The sequence below is a fragment of the Corvus cornix genome, chromosome 4A, assembly GCF_000738735.6.
Source record: "Corvus cornix cornix isolate S_Up_H32 chromosome 4A, ASM73873v5, whole genome shotgun sequence".
Taxonomy (NCBI): domain Eukaryota; kingdom Metazoa; phylum Chordata; class Aves; order Passeriformes; family Corvidae; genus Corvus; species Corvus cornix.
This window is the reverse complement of record NC_047058.1, coordinates 11,900,543-11,922,034: the sequence shown is the minus strand read 5'-3', so window position 1 is coordinate 11,922,034 and position 21,492 is coordinate 11,900,543. Positions and strand designations below refer to the sequence as shown.

Sequence of the window (21,492 nt, the reverse complement as noted above, 5' to 3'; positions counted from 1 at the left end):
CCATTTCCTGATGATTTCTGACTAACTGTGGAGGAAGTTAAACCAAAGAAATGATGAATCTTCTGTTTTTTATTTTAAAAACACTTTTAAAAAGACATCTCTTATTTTTGAACTGTAAACAGCCTGCCTGCTGTCCTGCTGCCTGCCTCATCTTCATGGAAAAAATATACACCAAAGGCCAGATAAATTTTCTGCTGGGAAGCCCCTACCATTTTGGGTGGACTTCATTTGCCAGTGTCAGTACACTGGGCTTGCTCAGTGCTTTAAAATAAATTGTTCACAGTCTGAATGAACATACCCTAAGACGTGACTGACGGAGTCACCTGCACCTATGGCCAAGGGCAAATCTCTCAGCCTCTGGATTTTTGGTGCCCCAAAGGGCCTGGGCACAGCCCTGTGGGTGTGAGGATGCTCGACAGGAGAAGCAGCAGCAGCAGGAGGCAGGAGAGGGTCAGTCTGTCCCTGTAGCCCTCCTGGGGCTGCCTGCACCAGGGCACAGCCGTGTCGGGATAACGCAGTCCCTGGTCAGGCGTGTCCTGAGGCAGGTCAGGCTTGAAGGGAACAGCTCAGTGTCTCAGACTCTGGCTGTTGACAGGGATCTCAGCTGGATGCCACTGTGGTGGAGGCACCCAAGCCCCACTAGGACTCCTTTGGGAAACTTCGTCTCCCTTTGCCTGATAAGCCTGGCTGCTTCCTGAAAGCTACATTAATGCCAAACAGAGAGATGGAGGAGTTATGGAGACCTCGGGGATTTTGTGAATCCCTGTATTGCTCAATCCTCCATGCCTTTTTGTAGAGGAGTTCTCTCTTTCAGGCTGTATAAAAGGTTGCACTTCAAGCTTGTCCTGAACTTCGATCTGGAAAAAGCTGTATTTGCCTTCTGGCACCTCCTCAAGTGCTTGCAGATACCTGCCAGTGCTGCCTCCATTTGATGTCTTGGCCTTTTCATTGTTGTGTAACTCTGCAAAACACCCTGTGCCTTCCCAGAAAAAACCAAGGTGCTGGCAGAGCAATATTCTCCTGGAGTAGGTGGCAGAATGGATGCTTCATGGGAGGGATCTGTGGTTTTTCCCTTCTGGGGAAAAATACGGAGCAGGTCTCCCCCATGCTACTCATGTGGGGAAGGATGCTGAGAAATGACAACAGCAATAGCAAACCCAGCCATCTGAAGATAACAGCATAGTCAGAGGCAATTCCAAGGAGCTGAGCTCCTGGACAAAGAATGGAGCATTTCTGAATGAAGGAGCAAACTGAACTGCAACAACCTCCACAAACACAAGCAATGAAAACATCCCTTCCAATTGCTCTAAGCTTTAAAGCCCTCAGTGAGAGCCCACCAGAGAGCAAGGGCTTTTCAGGCTCTTACTTAGTGATGGATATGCCAATGCCAAGATCCCAAAGCTGTCAGAGCAGGATGTTGGGGCTGTATAACAATGAGGTTATGCTAAAATCAGATGTGAAAGGAAAATCAAAGTAGAACAAAACAGGCCAGTGAATGAAAGGTTGAGTTGCTCCCTGCTCACTCCTGCATTACAACAGGGCCTGGGATCAGCTCCCCAGGTGGGAATGGGCTGAGCCTCTGCCAGTGCATCCTTTGTTTGCACTGGATGTGGTACCCCCTGGCTCCCAGTGTGCTGCCATAAATATGTATAACCTGATAGCTGAGTCCCTCTGTACTCTCTGCCCTAAACAACGGGAAGAGGAGCTTTAGATGCTGTTTGATGGGGAAATGCAGATCTTAAGACCTGTCAAAACACAGTATGCAGCCTGCATAAGTTGCTGGCAAAAGTGCAGAACTAAGACTGCACAAATTCAGTGTTTTATCTGCTACCACCACTGGCCTGGGGGGAATCACTGTCCTGCAAAGCCCACATCAAAAATCAGAAGAAAAATATGGCTCCTTTGCCAAAACTCTTGGAGATCTCCTGAAGAGAATGAGATATCACCACTGTGGCCTTGAGTTGATACAGAGCCCAAGGACTACGAAGGAATGCCTAAGGCAGATGCTCTATTGAGCATCTCCAGCTAAAAAAGACCAAAGCAATTGCACTTTAACCAAAAGAGTTGAAGAGGCAAAAAGCAGTGGGCCAAAAGGTTGGATATTAGAAAAAGGTTCCTCACTCAGAGGGTGAGCACTGGACCAGGCTCCCTAGGGACATGGTCACAGTACTCAGCCTGGCAGAGCTCAAGAAGAGTTTGGACAATGCTCTCAGGCACACAATTGATCCTTGGGGCTGTGCTGTGCAGGGCCAGGAGCTGGACTTCAGCGTTTACTGTGGATCTCTTCCAACCCAAGGTATATTCTATGATTCTATGGTAGGGAGTTACTGCATTTTTGGAGAGGTTTGTGTTTCACACCCCATGATGAAAACCTGGTTTTGCTACCTGGCTGGCTGCTCTGTGGCTTTTTGCTGCAGGGAAGTATTTGTTGTGGTTTGAAACGGCAGCTGTAACTAGAGGGGCCAACCTCTACAGATCCAAGTGCTTACATATCCAGACATTTTGCTGTCAGTGTTTTCACATTATTATTATTACTATTATCCAATCACTAAAGTACTTTGCACAGAGATGTGAGAAGTCTGAGAGCTTCCTGGCTCACTCCATGGTGGCAGGGCTGATGGTGGCTTTGACACAGTTGTTTCCCTCCGAGGCTCTGGTGCAATAGAGGGAGGTCTCTTTTCTGGGAAGTGGTCTCTGATGAAAAGGCTGTTCCCATCTCTGCTGGGCAGAGGACACGGAAGAGCTGTGAACCGAGAGTCAGGCTTTATCTGACCTTTTATTTGTCTGACCTGCCCTCCCTTGAAGACCAAACACAAAATGTCAGGCAGTTCCCTTCTGTCAAGCCTGCAGGCGAAGGCTTATCTAAGTCACACGTGTCTATGTGTCTTGAGCTGTGCAGCCAAGTTTCCATCAGCGGCTCTCTAAGCACTACACCTCCCTCGATGCACTGCAGTGGGTCTCCAGCCAGGATTACAAAGCATGCAGGTCCAAAAGTGGCACTAGCCTGAAGCAATAAACTATTTCCAAACTACCTGGCTTGTTAGCAGCAAGGCTTGCTCAGCTCTGCTCCCATGGACTGCCTTGTTTCATCTTCCAAATCCTGAGATGTGCACATTGAAAGGATCCCATGTCCCTAGCTTGCTGCATGTGGAAATTATATTACCAGCAACTACACTCATCAGCACAGAGCAATTAAAAGACCAGGTTAAATAACAACTAGTCTTTGTATCCAAGCCCAGAGCATGTGCTGAATAAATTTGTGCTTGTGGTCTACATGGTTGGTCAGGAGTTGTGGCCCCTTCCTGCCCCTTGGCTGTGGCAGCAGCAGGGATATGGTCAGGAGCTGGGACTGGGACTGGGAGGCTGCAGCTCACCCTGTCCCAGGAGGATACAGGCATGAGTCCAAGTCACAACTTCATAGTTCTTCATTATTCTGCAAATAATCTCCCTGATACACAGGTGTATGACATCTGTTTGCAAATTTGTTTGAATTTGCATCCAAATATTTTATATTAATAAGTCACTGCCTAATAAGAGATTTAAAATATGGAAAAAGCATGAAATGAAGAATGTGGGAGCTTATCCCATGAGCACCTTCACTTATCAAAATAATTAAAGATCACAGCTATCTTTTATATTAATTTATTAGAAAAAAGATACAGTTTAATGTGCAAATATATACACCAAACATCACAATGAAACATGAGGAAGGTGAGCCCCTTCCCTCTAGCAACGACTTGCCCCTTCATAACAGAGATGACTTTAATGTTTCCCCACAGATTTACAAATACAAAAAAATGTATAATGCTTCATTTGCACAAGACAAAAGTTTATTTTTATTTGAAAACAAACAATATCCTGGCTTTGACATGGCAAAAGTCTGCTATTTTGGTGGCTTTTATTTTTTTTTTAAACCTGAGCAAGTTTCATGGAACAGGGGGACAAAGGGAAGGCATTGCCCTGTGCTTCGCTCTCATCACAGCATCTGATGGTCTTTGAATTACTAAACCTCTGAATCACTGCAAGTGAATGCAGCTCCAAAATCTACATCCAGGATGTAGTTAGTTAGCTACCATTGGCGAAGTGAGCTGGCTGAGAACACCTTGCTCCAGTAACATGGCTGTTGGCATTTCTCAGGTTAAGTGTTCATTGCTGCCAGTAAGGAAATCAATGCTGACTCCTGTCATAAAGGAGTTATAAATGTAAAATGCAGTTTGGTCCAAAAAGCAAATGAGTTGTGGACCTGCTATGCCTTGCTTAAATGTGTGGTCATTGAAGGAGGGCAGAGTAAGGCCATATTAAACACATCAGTGGAGGGAACCAGCTGATGGCCCCAACAACAACCACAGGACTCAAACCATCAGTTTTCCCCATCATCCTGCAGCCAAGCTTCATCCAGCTCCACAGGGTGACATTTCCAATTGAACTAAAACTATTCTGCTCATTTAGTGCTTCTCCCCACTTTTAACAAGAGGCCCCAGCAGTGCTGGAGAAGGCATTACAAGACCTGGGCTGGGCAATGCCAGTTCCCTCAGCAGACAAGAGTTTGCTAAGAGACCTCTGGCCATCCCATGCTCATTTAGGTGCAGAGCCTCTCTCTGCATCAGCTCTTGTTACACTTTTGAAAAAAATACATGCAAGTAACAGACCCACGGCAAAAAGAGGACACCATCAGGGGTGTGCCTGGCTGGTCCCAGAGCTGGTACTAACCAAGGGCTCTGGCCTAGGCTATCTTTTCAGACATGACACCATCAAAAGCTGACTCAGTTTTCAGGTTTTCTTTCCTCTTTGGCCAAGGAATTAGGGTTTAAGAACAGAATTAACTAAACAGTGACTCCTTTTTGCTCTGTAACACCCCTCCTCTCCCGTCAGTTGGCCCTACAGGTACTGGCCCACAAGTTTGTCAGTTGTGGCTGCTGCAGCTCCCTTCACACACAAATCCTTAGTGGTGGGGTGGCCACAGCAGATTTGGCCTTTGCCATCCTCCCACCATCCTCCTCCACTTTACCATCTTTGAAGCATAGTGGAATTTGACCAAAACAAAAGAAAAGAGCAGCCTTTGGGGAGAACTGCTCTGCTTTAAAATTTTTTTCCCGGTATTTTTTTAATTGCTCCTGTTTCATGTGTTGTACTTGCACAAGACTGCATGTCATGGGCCCTGGAGCAGCGGCTAAAAACAGGCCTTACATGAAAAATTGGAATAAACCCTCAAACTTAGCTCTTAGTTAAAAGTGAAAGTTAGAAACCAGTGAGCAGCATTTGATCAAGATAAGAGTGTTGTGAGGGCAAGCAGGGGACACGGGAAGTTGAAAGGGGCCATCCTGATCTAAGGACAGTCCCTGCCAAACTATATGCTTATGTCCTTTTAGGGGAGTAAAAATCCCGAGAGAGCTCTTTCTTCTCTAAACTTCTGAATGATCTGTTAGCCAGGTTTGTTGAAATTTAAATATTTTTACAATAAACTAGAATAACAAGCGAGTCAGTTGTCTCCAATAACTTGGTGTTTTTCCACTTCAGAAGATTTTCTGACAGCATGAAAAGAAACACTCCAGTCAAACACAAGCTGATCTGTATGTGATTCTGATCCGCATCAGAGGCTGCCCTGCGATCACTCCACAATCTGGGATCTGCGGTAGCAGAACAGAACAGAACTTCACCCACCCTTTGTGGAGGTTGTCTGTCCCTAATTTAAAACACCTCTTAGCTGGTCTTTTAACCCTTTCAGTACATCAGTGCACACCAAGAGCTTTCAGCGACACATGTTATTTGCACACTTGGAAAGAAAGGCAATTCTTTAGAGCAGAAAGGCAAAGGTCTCAGTACCTGTGGGCCTTCCATGCTTCCCTCTCTCTCACACCTCTGTGCAGGTGCAGATCACTGCCTCTCCCCAGACACCCTGCCCCTGTCACAATACCACTCCCAGGACATGGGTGCTCACAGCTCTACTAAATCAGTTAGAGGACAACACAGCTGGGTTTAAACAAACTAAATTTCACAACAGACAGACAAGATATACATGGAAAAGTTGTTATTATTTTCAAAATTTTTATGAACATCAACTTTCATTTGAGAGCTTTGGTGGGGGGGGGGAGGAGCAGAGTGGGAGGGAACAGCAGGTCAGCTATCTGCAGGAGTAACCCCAGTTTTCCAAGCAGCTCTAGTCTGGGACACTTGGTGCCCGCAGGCCTGGGTGCCCAGTTTGCCCCAGTCACTGAAGGCGCTGGTGAACCTTGTTCTTGCAGAGTAACCTAGTGAGAGCCTGGTCACCACAGATCCCCAGGGGCTGGGCTACAGAAGCAGTGAGACTTGCAAGCCCTTCAGCTCTCTTGAGGTAGGAGGAAAACTGTGTTTCTGTTGGCTACACTGCCTCTCCCGCAGGATGTGCGACTCGGCCTCCCAGAGTGCCCGAATGGCTGCAGCAGAGGGGGTGTAGGAAGGAAGCTGAGTAGGAGCCTTGAAATGCCAGTGGTTTCTGCAAAGATGTTTCTGTGACCTCTGTTCGGTAGATCAGCAGTTTTGGGATGTCAGGTTACAGCAATGCAACGCGGTAACAACAGGCACATGAAGGGAGGCCAGCGAATTGGCACTGTCAGAGAAGAAATCTTTCGTAAGGGTCCTGTCTGCCTGTCCATGTTGACAGGATCAGACCTCTTATGGCTACTGGGACTTACCTACAGGAGCAAAGCCTGTGAGACCAAATCCAGTGTGGGTCACTTGGCATCACTTCCTACTTCCGTGAGTCAAGTAGCTGTGTGCCACTGTGAAATAAAGACTGCAGCCAAGCATTTAAAGTTAAATATCTTATAAACTATACACATATGTCATCCTGAGATAGTGCCTGTAACAAGTCCCAAGGTAGATAAGCTTCCTGAGCCCAGAGGTCCTCACGCTGCGTGAGCGCATTGTTGTCCTGTTTTGGCAGGCTCCTGGCCTCTCTCGGAGCATGCTGCACTTCCTAATGCTCTTTTTTTTTTTTGGGGTGGGTCTAGTAAAACAATCAGATTGACGACTGCTACCAGCAATTCCAATGGCATTTCTTCTGCCGCTCAGATGAAAGCATTCTTGATCCTTTGCCAGTTCTCTCAAGGCTTGCAGAAACAGGCTCACAGCTTCCCTTTCTATTTTTTGGCCAGCCAAGAGCTGTGTGGCTGCAGCCTCCTGCTAGAAGAGCAGCTGTGCTGTGCCGAAGACACTTCTCATGACAGGGGAGAAAACATCAGTAGGAATCAGACAGAAAAGCGACAAGTATGAGCCACAATGGAGGGAAGAAGCTTAATACAATGCCCGTCATCCAGAGGGTCAAAGACCATGCGTTCCAGTCGCATGGGTACATAGTCCTGTTCCGAATTCTGACAGCATCAGCTCACAGTCAGACCTTTTAAACTCAGGAGAAAAATATTTTTCAAAATTCTCTTTGCTTAAGCACTATATATTCAAAAAGTTCTTTTTATTGTTTCAGTATTTTAGCCCTTAGTTGATTAGTCACCAAAACCTGTCAGATGCCCGCTGCCATAAAAGCACTCCGAGCACCTCCAGCATTTGTAGGAATATCAAAAAATAGCTTTAGCAACTAGGAATTATGCAACAGAAGGAGAAGGCAGGACGAACTAGATTAATGCAAGTTGTAGTGGATTTGTTAACGTTAAGTGTATGACTCGTTGCAGAATCATGCCAGAAAATGGTACCATGTAGCTTACTGGTAAGGGCAGTAAAAAGGCTAATGCGTTACTTGAGTCATCAGTGAACCACTCGCTCACTCAACATACTATTTCCAGCTGAAATCAAAAGTTTCCAGTAAAAATGCCTCTACACACTGTAAGCATCTTACAACTCCCTCTTCCTTTGAGCTCTACAGTGATAGCTGCTTCGTTAACATCGTGGTTCCAGTGCAAAAAAACCCCTCCAGATCCCAGACCTTCTTCCTTTACACTTTTGATTGTCTTTCATCTGTCCATTCCTGCTTAGTGTTCTGTAAAGCTTGAGTCTTCTGTTCATCTACCTGGACATAGTCCACTCTCTGTTCCTCAGACAGAAAAGGTTTCTGTGGGACAGAGAGGAAAAAACCAATGTATTAATTTTCAGGTTGAAAAGGGGTGCTAGTGAAACTTAGCTTGATTTTCTGTTTTCCCTTTCCCTCATTCCTTGATTGCTTCACTTCACCTTGAAGCTCACAGTGACATCAGCTGACAAAAGCATTGCTCTGCAGCCTGCTTTAGCTATAATTGTCCATCTGTCACCCTGTCACTCAGCCCAGCAAAGCAAGCGAGTGAAACGTGCTGTGCTGGCTATTTCCATGCAGATAATCATTCTCTCCTCATCTGAGTGATCCTGCTGCAGGGATAACCTAACTGATTTTAGATACAGGGAGGGTTTAAATGAGAAAGCTTAAGAGTCTTTTGCATCTGGGAGTATTGGCTGATGGGGAAAATGATACACAGGACATAATGACAACAGTTCATTGCTTTGCAGTGGGACCTACCCACCCCCTGGGCAGGTTAGAAGTTCTTTGGAACAACGAATGTATTTTCTCAGCATTGCAAAGGAAATTGAAATGGTTTTGGTGATGCAAGAATAAAAATGCACATTTTGCCAGGTTATAAGAGATGGTACTGTTTTACCCCATGAATTTATCATGGGCTGCAAACTTGTTACTGCAAAGAGATTTTGGGGAAAACTAGCAGGAAAGGCTTTGTGGAGACTTTATGAGAATGAAGGAGCATGCAGAGATCCTGCAAGCATCAACCAGCTTGCCCACAAGCCCTCATGGCTGTACATCCCAGTGCAGTCCCGTGCCCTGTGCCGAGCTCGTGTTAATGACATCCCCATGAGTCACACGAAGGACACCTTGTCAGCACCCTAAACATGCTTTTATTATATTAATCTTGAGCCTGGCACAAATACAGTCAGCTGGAAACACGACTGGCTTCATCCTGGCACTTTGGGCACCTAGCAGAATGCAACCCTGGGTCCCCATTTCCTCCCAGCAGACAAAAAGACAGGAGGCTGTGGGGTTTTTCAGATGACTCGTACCTTCTGCACAGGGGATGGGGAAGCAGAGTTAAAATCCAGTGCTAAGTAATCAAGGTTAGATTTCCTTGTCCATGGAAAAGCACCACTGTATGGAGATGTGGCCTGTCTGTGTTCCTGTCAGGAAAGAAGAGAAACTTTTAATGCTCTTAATACATGATCCTAGAAGGAAACAGGATCACAACTGTGAGCTGGGAGATTTGCCTGGCAGAATGTGAGTGAGAACAGTCAGGACTCACATAATTTTCTATGCCAAAGGTGCCTTTAGTTACTAACCACAGCATAACACTGATAATTGTGCGATGGCATAAAGAAACTGTGAGAGCCTTTTTCTCCTGGTAATTCTGGCAAAACAAACAAAACAGGCTGATTTACACTAAATTTTATCAAGAAGGACTTGTGCCCAGCTTCTCAATCCAAGCCCTTGGAAGGCTCAGATTTGCAGGGTCTCCTCGTAAACATCATCATTTAATGAATTTGAAGAAATTGTGAAAATTCTGCTCAAATCTAGAAACTGAAAATTAATCTCATAAAATCACAGATAACCACAAACATATGACAGGCTTTTCTTGACTAGAAAAATCAAATGGGGAATGGTTACAACTGGAACTGCCCTCTTGAACAGATTTCAGTCTGGCAGAGATGTGGGTTAAAATCTGAAACTATGGTTCATGGAGACTGTGGTCAGTTTTGCAAAATATTTTTATAGTTATTGGTATTGGGCTTTGGCTATGGAGCCAGATCTGTAGACATTGGCTCAGATGAATGGATTTGAGATCCATTTCCACCTAAAATTCAAAGAAAAACAAGATTCTGGTCTTTTGCAAGATATGGCTAAAGAGTAAACGAAGAAAAGGAAGCCACAAAGCCAGATGTTCTTCTTTCATGGGATGGGAAGTGGGGTTAGTGCCACCAGCCAAAGCAGAAGCAATAAGAGGCTTTAATGGGAGTTCTGTTTCTGCACAATATTTGGTGTGTTTCTTTAGGAAGTGCACTAACGGCTTTCTGTTATTTCCTAGGAGATTTTGCAAGGCACACTTTAGAAGGTGAAAAGATTTAATTTTCCTTTGTCTTAATGAGTTCTCATGTAAATATGGCTGATCCCTGTGATCTCTTGGAACTGCTCAGCAACATTCGTGGGCGAACAGCTGAGTTCTGCAGAGCAGGAAAAGGGCTTCCCTTATCTCTCTGTAAATTGGTCCCAGTGTCTGTGGTTTAAAACCATTTCATCATTTGCAAAAAAAGAAAAACCAAACCAGAAGGCAAAGGACAAACCTCCTCAACGTTTTTTCTTAGAAAACAAACTTCTGCATTCTCCATCAATGTGACAGAGCAGAATAAAGCAAAGGATGGCTGTGTGAAAATGAAGATTACCATATGAATGTAACTTTCTTCCTCTTCTCCGGAAACTGAATTGGCAAATATTCTTGCTGAATTAATACCGTCTCTTTCTGGTGAGATAAAGCTCATTCGATTGCTATGAAGAAAAACACAGGAGAGGTTAAGGAAGCATCTTACAGATGCACTGAAATGAAGCCAAAGCCTGACACAGTCCATATGGTGAATAAACTCACACTAAGGCTGCAGCCTTTATGAAGAGGATGTCCAAAGCCACTCCTTAGTTCTAGAAACAGTGTGCTGTATCGGTGAGTGATTTTTTTTACTTTTTTCTCTGGGATTTATGAAAGTTTGCTATCTGCTGTGACAGAAGGTGTAAGACATTGAAGCAATTCTCCATCAAGGGGCACAGAGATATCTATCTATCATTCATTTGGGTAATAATGGAGGCAGTTACTTGGCTGTGCAGGTATCCACATTTTGGAGACTGATGTGAATTAATCAGCTACTGGAGGTACATGCAAACAAACTTGTCTGGCTTTGCACACAGTGTCAACACATGCCACCCGTGCTGTGGAGATGGCTAGCTCAGCCCTTGCACAAGGAAATCTCTCCCATGAACACAACTCTCAGAGGTGCATGGTGACTAAATTACCACAGGTGAGCACAACGGGCTTGGTTAATAGGAAATTAGATGGCCTTTCTGTGCAGCAAGAACAGCATAATTCCTTGCACTGTATTAGTTCAGGCATAACTTCTTTTTTATTTTTGTTAGTGTAAAACATGCAAACTCACCCCAAGCTCGTTATCCTTCAGGACTCTGCACTCTGTCAGCACTGATTAACCTCAGTGCTCTGGCAGGGGTGCTTGGGAGGCTTTCCCCAACAGGCAGTGCCAAAGGGCTTAAGCAGCCTTGGACTGGGGATGCGAGAGAGGGCTCTGCAACTGAGAAACTTTCCACCTTGTGTCTCTTTTGCCCTTCACATGACATCCTCAAGTGGGGGAGTGGAAATGCCCTGTCTGGCACTCATGCCAGCAAAACCTCACATTTTCTGGAGCGCCTGGGGTGTAGAGAGAAGGTTGATGGGAATTTCTGGCTTTTGCATGCACACTTCAGCACAGCTGCCTTTCTTATTGTGCCAAGATTCCCCCAGCCAGCAGGCTGCAGTCCTCCCCTGCTCACAAGTTCCCTGAAGATGAGTCTTCTGCTGCCCTTGGAGCCCAACAGTATCATCTCTTCACACTACCTGGGCTTTGGGATCAAAAGCATTTGTTTTACCAACAACTAATCTCTAGTGACAAAAGGTCACACCAATAGTTCAAGTCTGGATTGCTGTGTGGCAGAGCAGAATTCTACACCCAGTCTACAATTCAGGCAGATCTTTATCTGATCTGGTTCTCCTTTGCTATATTAATTTTCAGGTGCAAAAATGGCTCTATCATAGTTTAGGCATGCCAAGCTTTTAGCCATCAGAGCAGCCACACCAGAGTGCAGACCAGCTCCAGGCTGTTCAAAAGGAACCTTCAAAACATGATGCTGAATTCTCTGGAGCTGCCCATTGTGAAAGGGAGCCCTGCTTTTTAGAGACAGCAAAAGCCTGGGGGGGCGGTACTGAAACAAACCCTGGGGAATTTGTGTTTGTGGACTTTGGCAGGAAACTTTCTTGTGGGGTGGGATAAGTAATTTTTAACTCTATTCCACACTAATGCTCAGAAGATTGGAATGGCAGGTTTCTTGTTGACTTACTAAGGCACAGTCCACATCCTGGTCACGGCAGCATGCTCCCGGATTGTGGAGAGGTTCCTCAAGTCCAGAGGAGGTGGTCGTGCTGTAAGTAAATACAAAAGGAACTATGTTTTCAATGAAAAGTACAGACAGTTTAGAAAAATGCAGTTTTATATTAACAGAAAGAAACTAGCAGAGTATTTCACAGAACATAACCAAGTCAGAAATCAGTAACAAATGACCTCTTTGGTCAGTGCTGGAAAGCAAAGTCCCCCAACCACCCTAAAATAACAGAATAAATATAGTGGGCATAAAGATGCCCACAAGATCCATACGCTTGCCCCAAATATGCTTTGCATATGCTGCCTTGGAGAGGCTGTTCAGCCTACAGGTTGTAACAGGTTTTGGTTTCTGTTCTGAACAAAAAGGTCCTATACATGGGGATCAGGATCATTCCTGTCACCAGTGAAGGTACACGTGCCCAGCATTCTCAAAACCCTTTAAGAAAGGATATGAGTTTGCTTTTCTTCATGGCAATGGTCTAAATGTCTGTCCCCACTTTACAGTAGCACTGCCTGAACCAATTTCTGAGTAACTCTGGCTCTGCAACCCTAAGAGCTTTACTATAGGCTAGGTTTAGGCAATTTCTCCACTTCAAAGCTGAATTTTGTCCCCAGTATATTCTCTAGAAGTGCCACCTAGATTTTGGACATGCCACGAAAACCAGGAGTGGAAAATTACCATCAGCAAAAGCATCTGCAGAAAATTCCTAATTAAACTAAGACAGCTGTGCCTACCCCACAGAGGTTTAACCAACAGCCCACACATCAAGTTTGACTACTTGAGTGTTTGGATGTCCCATTCCTGGCAGGCCAGAGAGCTGGTGAGACAGGAGCACATGTACTTCAGAGTGGCCAGGATTTAGTCTGCTGTCTCTCCCAGGCGATGTCCCTTTGCAGTCCCAGTGGGAAGCCGGGCACTGTGCTTATGCAGCCACCTGGGCTTTGACTGCAAAAGCAGCCATGGAAGCTCTCCCTCTGCTCACAAACCACCCTGCAGGCACATCCCAGGCTACAGTGCTCTAAGTCACTCACGCAGCATTTCAGCCCATCCTCTAGAGGGGGAATTCCTTTAAGACATGCCAAGGACACTGTCACAGGAGGTCACCCGTGTCCCCACCGTCAGGACCCCCCGGCTTTGCACTTTAGGTCTGCGCTTACACTTCCTGCGAGGCTTGAGGTCTCGGTTCACTGGAGGGGGCTCCACGTCCGAGGGAAGCTCAGGCAACGGGCTGGTGAGTTTTTCAGTGCTGACGACAGGGAAGGTGAAGGTGGCTGAGGCAGGGCTCATGGGGATGTAGCCGTCGGGGGAGCAGTCGGAGCCGGGCGCGGAGGGAGAGGTGCTGGGGCGCATGGGCACGTAGCTGTCCTCCGAGCTGTCCGCGGCCGGCGAGCACAGCGGCGAGAACCGGCACGGCTGCACGGGCACGGGGGAGAAAGAGAAACAGGGCCATTAATGCACAGGCAGCCCCCTCCAGGCCGGCAGCTGCTGTGAGCTGGGAACACGCCTGAGCCGAGCCCAGGCCGGGACTGTGCTGACGGGGCCTTTCAGAGAGGCGCAAGATGGAGCGACAAGAGACAAACGCAAGAGTTCAGATGAACGCTCCAGCTCCGGAGCAGTCCACTCTGAGCTTCACAGGTCACTGCTGGAAACTGGAACCAAACTTATTGGTGACTTTATTGGTTAAATCCTCCAACTTCAGCGAGGCTGCACTTGCCCCTCACAGCAGTAATTCCGACCTATAAAATGAGGGAGGATCCTTAATACAAAAAAAAAAAGTCTGAAAGGAGAACATCTGATGAAGGAGATTTTGGCAAATGTGGAAGCCGAGAGAGCAGACACAGACCTACAGCTCACTTCTGATCACTGAGAATTAGCATTAGAAAATAATTTAATCCAGGTTAGTGCTGAGAGGGAGTGATTACAATCCTTGGAAGCTTTCAAAAGGGAGAAAAATATAAGTTGCCCAACACCAGCAAGGATCTCCCACATGAGACAGTATGCAGCACCAGGCAGAAGACTGGCTATGTGATATGAGATGGTGCTGCATGGAACTGTGTCTGTCAAAGGCTGAGGCAGGAAGCTGTGGACTGATAGAGCCCTCAATCACAGGCACTTTGAGAGCAGACTCTGCTTTCCTGTGTCCTAAAGAAGAGAGATCCCTCAGGACCATGAAGTGATAGGCTTCTTTAGACCCCTTTTTCAAGAGATAAGCCATTTGTTCTGGTGCTCTTGGTCAATGGTTTAATTCTTGAGGCCACCAGTAACCTTTTCCATAACAGACCCAGCTTCATCTACTTTAAAAACAGGATGCTCAGTATTGAGGCCTCTCCCTCCTTCTTCTCTCAAAGGCTGCCTGAGGCCACAAAGCAGCTGTCCAGAAGCTGCCCAAAGCCAGGCACTTTTCCCATTTTTTTAATTCTTCTGCTGAACAGAGGAGAGGAATGATTGAATATCAGCATGTGAAATTATTCACTCTGAAGTTTATGTGCCAGTGTTTCAAATCTGTGCAAGCAGAGTACTTACCAAATTCAAGCTAAGCCTCTTATCTCGACTTCTTAAGGAACTGCCTTCCATGTCTGCTGCAAGGAAAAAAAAGTGATTAAAAATGGGATAAGGCAGCGCAACCTTACAGAGATAATTCCGGAGTAAAACATATGCCTCTAAAATAATTAGAGTTTTATAAAGATTCCATAACTCCTAAATGAGGAAATCCAATGACACTTAAGACCAGATCCAACTCAGTAGCATTTCAAGAGTGATTACATCTATTTTAAGTATGATGAAACCAAGGAACCTGTTCATGTATAATCCAGCTGTAATTTATGCTTCCTATACCACAAGCAGTTGGGGAGAAAGACTGGTGTGGGAGCAAGCAAACAAAAATTTAAATGCAGCTCCTGCTCTAGTCGTTCTCTGTTTTCCCATCTGTCAAATTGGGGAAATTATATGAAAAGGGGCTATTATAGAGAATATTATTTCATTATTTCTTGAAAGTTTATTTAGGAGCTTTTTAAGGTGCCAGGGAAGCAATTGTTATTGTACAGAAAATGGTGCGTGGGGGAACTTAATGGTAGGAGAAAAATTCTTTGCTTTGTCTTCCAGAAGTGCTGATGTGGTGCAAGTGGCTCAAGGTGATGGGAAATGAACAGCCAGAGACACAATCACCAGTCTCTACATCTCCTTGTGCCGGTGGGCCTTTGTCTTGGTGTAGGTCAATTTTATTTTCCCAGCAAAAGCCAAAAAAACCCCCAAATCCAGCATTCAGCGCATAGAAGATCAGCTGTGGGAGATGCTTACAACCACCATCCTTTTCTGAAAAGGGATTTTCTGTGCAGAAAATGGCTTTTCTATGGGAATGCCTTAAATCCCTGCAACCATGCTAATCCATTCCCCACTCCTATGGTGGAGATGACAGTACTGCAACTGGGGGCATTTTTGGTGATACCAGCAAAAAAGGCCAAACAAGAACAAAACAATTCTGTTAGTGCAGATACATGTTCAGATAGACACAGTCACTGTCCTGGGACAGCTACATTCATTTATTGTTTTGGCAAAAAGACATTGAGGCACCAGGCTGTGGCAGATGCCAGGATACAGGCGCCTTACAGCTCATCCTCCTTCCCAGCACTTCCACCAGCATACGCTGTCTTTGCCCTGGGCTAATTACATTTGTGCACCTTTTGGAGGTTGGCAGGGCAAAAAATTAAGTTAATAACTTGAATGAATTCACTGGGAAAGCTGCCGAGGAACTGCTGCTTTCTCCCTGTTTCTTTTTCTGATCTTTCTTGTTAAACACATTTTAATTCAGAGTTTCACCCTTCAAATCGTTTCAGCTGCACTTAGGGTAAGAAAAAGTGGCAGCACTTATTAATTCATTGCTGCCCCCGTCAGGCAGAGACAATCCTGCAGCACAGCAGCATAACATGACATTTGGCCACTTAATCCTCTTAGAAATGTTTTGGTGTAAATTGGGTTGGAGGAACATGAACCAGCTGTGTTGGAAAAGAACATGTGCAGAAGCAAGAGCAGCACCTTTCAGGGAGGAACCAAATGTAGCTGATAATTAAGAATAGCAATTCCAACCAAATGGGTGTTTCTCCAGAAACCTTCCAAGAATTGTCTGTACACTGATAAACAGGCTGAGCAGAGATCTCCTTGCTTTAGCTTCTGAGCTTTAAGAGCAAGATCTAACAGCCCCACACACTGTCTGGCCATTCAAACTGCAGGAGTCTAAAGGATGCTTGTTCTTAAAAACTTACATTCTTTCCCTCATCAAAAATGAAGGTTTTCACATCACTACAATATACTTGATGATTTCCACCCAGGTATTCTAGCTGCATCCCTCTGTTCTGTGGCTCCATGTAATAAAGCTTTCTCATACTGCATATGCTAGTTTTTGACACCATGACATTCTGGGTTTTGACTGCTACTCTTGTTTGTGATGATGGGGTTTCAGGAGTGAGTGGAAAAGCCAGCTCAGCTCAGAGCAGAGTTTGCTTTGCAGCCTCGCCTTGCTCTGTAGCAGCAGGTTTTCAGACTGCCCTGACTGAAGTGCAAGGACAGAGTGGGATTTGTTCAAGGACACGCAGAGTCCCTGGTTCAACTGGGATTACATCCCATCCCCAGCGTCTCCCTTACTTCCTGGTCTTTAAGCTGTGAAAAGACACGCAGGTCTCATAGAACAGACTGGGTGTAGCAAAGCAGCACAGCTCCAGAGGCATTTCCCACATGCAAGCCCACACTTCGACCTGTATAAACAGAGTTTGGCATTACCCAGTTCAGTGCCTGACTTCTCATTTTGGTTTTTCTACTGCTTTCTCTTCGGAGGAGGGGGGCGGAAAAGTAGCAAGGCATGTGGCACCCTGAAGGGATCAGAACCGAATTGCTGCCCATGTGTACACATACTGAAAGGCTTCTACAGAGCAGGAGCTGAACCTGAGGAGCAGGCCTGAATCCTGCTTGCTAATTCATTTGAAAGCAGCGTTTTGTGTTACTTTGGGTGGTGTGTGATTTCACAGAGGACAGAGAGGCACAACTGGAAGTCAAAACCACTCTGTGCGTGTGGGCAGCTCCATCCCTCACATTGGTGCTGCTTTGCTGGCTCTTGGAAGTGCACTCACCTTTCCAGTTCCTCATGTTGTCTAAGCTGGATAAGGAAATCCTCCTGGGCACCAGAGTGACCTGAGCCCGGCAGATCCCTGCGTGTCCGTTCTGGAGGGCCCCGCCGCCCACCTCGTCCCCCCTCCTGTCGGAGAAGTGGGTGGGCTTGGGCGGCCGCGGCGGGGGCGTGTTGGACAGCACATCCAGCTGCGTTACACCGTAGGGCAGCGCCTTCTGGCTCTTGTCAATCTGAAACGTTGGTGTCAGCGGCGTCCCCAGCAGTGGAGAAGAGGAGGAAAAATCACTGGATGGCCCGCTAATGTCTATGTTCCTGGACACAATGCTGGGATTTGCCAATGGGGCTCCGTCCTGGTGCACAGTGCCAGCACTAGTCGGCTGTACAAGGTACAAGGAGGGCTGGGATTGCAAGGAGTCAACAAAAACATCGTCTGATGATGTTTGCTCCAGAGATCTGTCTGAATTTGACCAGCTGTCACACCTGCAAAGAGACAGAGGTCAGAACCTGAGCTTTCCTTTTCTCTCAGCTGTAAGAACAGAGCAAACAAAAAACCCAACCCCACAGTTTGCCACAAGATCTGTCCCTTCCCTCTGAGCTGCACTGGAGGCTGGGGCACTTTGTGGAGCACCTTGGGCAACAGCAGGTGTCTGGAAGGAGGCTGTGTGTGAGATCCTCAGCCAGCCACCCACCCACCCTGGAAAGGGACAGGACCAACATATGAAGCTCGACCACTAATCTGTGCTATGAAAAGCACGCTGTAAATTGGATTAGTCTGGTGGTCCCCTCTTGTGCTTGGGAGCCAGCCCTGAGTGGCAGGGCTCCTAGGACTCTGTGCCCCAGTTTCACCCCTGGACAGGCAGAGGGTGGCTCCAGCCCGACACATCTGGCAGACCCCAGACTCACCTGTTGTGGCTGAGCTTGCCCGACTCGCAGTTGGAGAGGAAGAGGTAGTCGGGGAGGAAGACTGACTCGGACTCGCTGGGGGTCTCCTCGGCGGCAGCGTCGGCAGCAGCGTGGTCCACTGAGAAGGAGGGGTCGGCGATGCGGGAGGTGTGGGTGGAGGCAGCCGGTGAGGGCTGTGGGGACGAGGTCGTGTGAGACAGGCTCTCCACAGAACCTGCAATGGACACGGATGGCCCGGCTGAGGGACAGCTCTGACTTGCCCTGGCCCTCTGCCCATCCTGGCTGTCACCACCTTGCTTTTGCACCAGGGATGTTTTACCCCAGAGCGGCAGTGAGTCAAAGCAAACACTGGTTCTGGGGAGAGGGGAGCCTGATTTTGCTCCCCCTGCCCCGGCTGTCAAAGTCCTTCAGGCTGCAGGAAGTGCAGACCCCCTTGCTCTGGGGTCCCTCTCTCCTGCAGGGACGAGGCATCCCTCCTGTAGCCAGCAATGAAGAACAGACTCTGCTGAAGAAAGAGCTGAGGCACAGCAGCCTGTTTTATCAAGTTTTTTTTAGTATCTAATGCAAATAATTAATTATTCATCTCCAACACTTCAAATTAATGGTGACAAGGAAAGGGATTGATTTCTTCCCACTTTCTAGATCTCGGTGGACAAAACTGAGCTTTCCAGCTTGTGGAGTAGCCAGACAAGCCCTGAACTTGTCTGCAAGCTCTTTATGCCTCTCTCGGCTCGACATCAAGCCACAAGGGCTGTGGTGTGGCCGTTGCTGGAGGCTTCTTGGCTGTGCTGAGAAAAGTGACACTACTTTTCTGGAGGCCACAAGGCACAGAGAAGCCTGTGCCCAGTGACACCTTCTCTGGGCATAACACTGCAATGTCCCCAAGTGGGATGGCAGGATGGCAGTGGGACAGGAGCGGGTCTGGGCTGCAGGCAGTGGGGCTGGCCCAGAGCTGGCTGCCTGCTCACACCACCAAGGCCACCCTTCAGTGGCAGCGTGTGGCCAAGACACTCAGACCCATCTGGCCTGAGCACTGCCTGGCAGCAGAGAAGTCTGGTTCTGTTCCTCTCCCAACCTCTGTCTCTGCTAGAGAGCTGGGCAGAAGGGAAGAAGGAGTGATGGCTGAGCCACACAGAGTCTAGCTAAACAAAGCTTTTGGGGCATTTCAACTCAAAAAATCAAGGGCAAGTCGGACCTCCCACAATGAGCATCTGTGGAGTGGGAGGGGTGTCTTTACAGAGCAGATCCCCAAAAGCATCTGCTCCTGGCAGCAAGCTCAAACAGTGCCACCAAGAGTCCTCAGTTAGAGAAAGTGATTTTTCTAATGAAGTTTCAGGTTGCTGCATGGCAGTTCCCTCACCAGAGCTGTGTGGGGATGGAGCAGCATTCACTGGGTGCTTGACACCTGCAGAGCTTGGCAGTGGGTGCCCATCTCTATGGCTCAGACACTGCCTGAGTCAAAGCTGCAAAACCCTTCTTCAAAATGAAAAACCCCACAGCAAAAACAAACATAAGAAATCAGTGATTGCTGATAAAACTACACCGAGAATTAACATGCCTTCGAAGTTTAGCAAGATGGCAGATTTCTCTAATGCTGATATCCAGAACTTGATGGAAATGATGGGACCCAGCCCCTGACCAGCTGCATGCATCCTGTGGCCCAGATCATCTTCATCACTGTGTGATAAGGTCCTGAGACCCTCCAGCAGCTCCAATCTAGCCCCAACCTCAAAAGAGCCACAAGCCTTGGCACTGTACCAGGTTGCTGTAGTCACTTCTCAGCCCTGGAAGGTGCTGGGTGTACATACAAGCAGACCAGGAGGGATGGACAGGGCTGCCAAGACTTGAGTGGTTAGGCAGCACCATCACTAAGCACAAACAAAACCCCCTCAGGCACATGGTGCAGTTCTCGGGGCCATCCTGTACAGGACCAGGAGCTTGGCTCAATGGTCCTTGCAAGTCCCTTCCAACTGAGGACAGTCTTTGATTCTACTGATCCAGGGTCCCCTGCTAGCCACAGCAGGCTTCACCCCTCATCTTTCTGATGGCAGTCAGAAGAAGAATAAACCAGCTGATCTTCCCTCCCTGCACTATCCTACACCTCATCCCTTTGAACTTGGGAGGGAGCTGCCTCTTTTCTTCCTGTCTACCAGCATTGACTCCCTGCTGCTTCTTTCCATTAGCTTCGGAGGTCTGGGTGGTGGTGGGCCTCAGGTCAGCAAAACGTATAAGAACGTGCTTAAATTCAAGTTTAAGCAATGGATTTGCTTTAATTTTGAGCAGGTGCTTATAGCAGCAGGGTTTCAGCAGTAAGCATCTGGAAGGAATGGCTTTTACAGGGTTTCACATTTGCAAAGCAGAGCTGAGGGCTGCAGCCTTTCCATCTGAAAAATAACTTTTGTTCATCATGCTGGCTCAGACAGTAACTCTGCTTTCAAATCTTGGACTCTCAGAGCTGTCTTGCAGGCTGACAATGATCAAATATACACTGGACTAACTCCCTAGGGATCTCAGAAAAGCATGTTCACTTCACCATCTGACTACGTTAAAAAAAACCCCAACAAACCAACAACTAAAACTGCCACAATGCATAAGAAAGAAATTAATGACATTCTGGGTTATTAACACAGAGAACGAACAGGCCTGAACTCCATCTGGTACTCACAGGGTTTAGCCATGGATTATCCCATCAGGAAAGGCTGTGAGCTGTAGAACACATGGCAATGGTTGTGAGCAGGAGGGAGGGATGGGGACAGCACAGACCTGCCCTTTTCTAACCTTCAGGGGCTCAGGGACCTGCAGCCAGCTCCTCACAGACTGTCCCTGTCCCTGCCAGCTCTGGCGGTAACCGAATTGTGTGCATTAAAACTGTACCACGACAGCAGCTGGGCAGAATAAATTATGCATGGCTACTTTCAACAGTGAGAACGCAGAGAATAGGCTTGGTGCCTGCCATCCCTTTTGCCAGAGAGACAGCAGGAGGCTTCAGCTGCCAAAATAACTGCTTTGGTGGCTACTAACCCAAAACATTTCTGCCCTGCAGTTGTGGGGAAGGTCACCACAGAGGCTGCACACCATCTTCCACAGTGACTTCTCCCATTAATGGAAGGGCCATTGCTTGGAGAAACAGAGGGCTTTTCCCTCCTGCTACAGACCCCAGCCCCCTCCCCAAGAATTGTTCTGGTGCAACAGCAGTGCAGGGACACGGTGGAATAGGGGTGTTCTGCTCACATCAGTCACCTCCAAGGGTGCACTGACATACCAAGGAGGTAGAAATAATACTAGTAAGGCTTCCTAATCACACTGGTTAAACAAC

At 47.1% G+C, this 21,492-nt stretch overlaps 1 protein-coding gene across 4 annotated transcripts in view; it reads right to left on the bottom strand.

The window, feature by feature from the left end:
- Positions 1-3,626: 3,626 nt before the first annotated feature.
- GAB3 (GRB2 associated binding protein 3) overlaps positions 3,627-21,492 on the bottom strand; it is a 65,672-nt gene continuing 47,806 nt past the window's right edge. For 2 of the 4 annotated variants that reach the window (XM_010407697.4, XM_019290873.3), the window contains exons 3-10: positions 18,177-18,390; positions 17,275-17,753; positions 14,678-14,733; positions 13,312-13,567; positions 12,113-12,194; positions 10,402-10,504; positions 9,031-9,144; positions 3,627-8,041 (exon numbers count right to left, since the gene is read on the bottom strand). In XM_010407697.4, coding sequence (XP_010405999.2) covers positions 7,925-8,041; positions 9,031-9,144; positions 10,402-10,504; positions 12,113-12,194; positions 13,312-13,567; positions 14,678-14,733; positions 17,275-17,753; positions 18,177-18,390 — 1,421 coding nt within the window. In that variant the 3' untranslated portion in view covers positions 3,627-7,924. The remainder of the gene's footprint in view (positions 8,042-9,030; positions 9,145-10,401; positions 10,505-12,112; positions 12,195-13,311; positions 13,568-14,677; positions 14,734-17,274; positions 17,754-18,176; positions 18,391-21,492) is intronic. The other 2 variants (XR_752730.4, XM_010407698.4) reach the window with 2 other exon arrangements.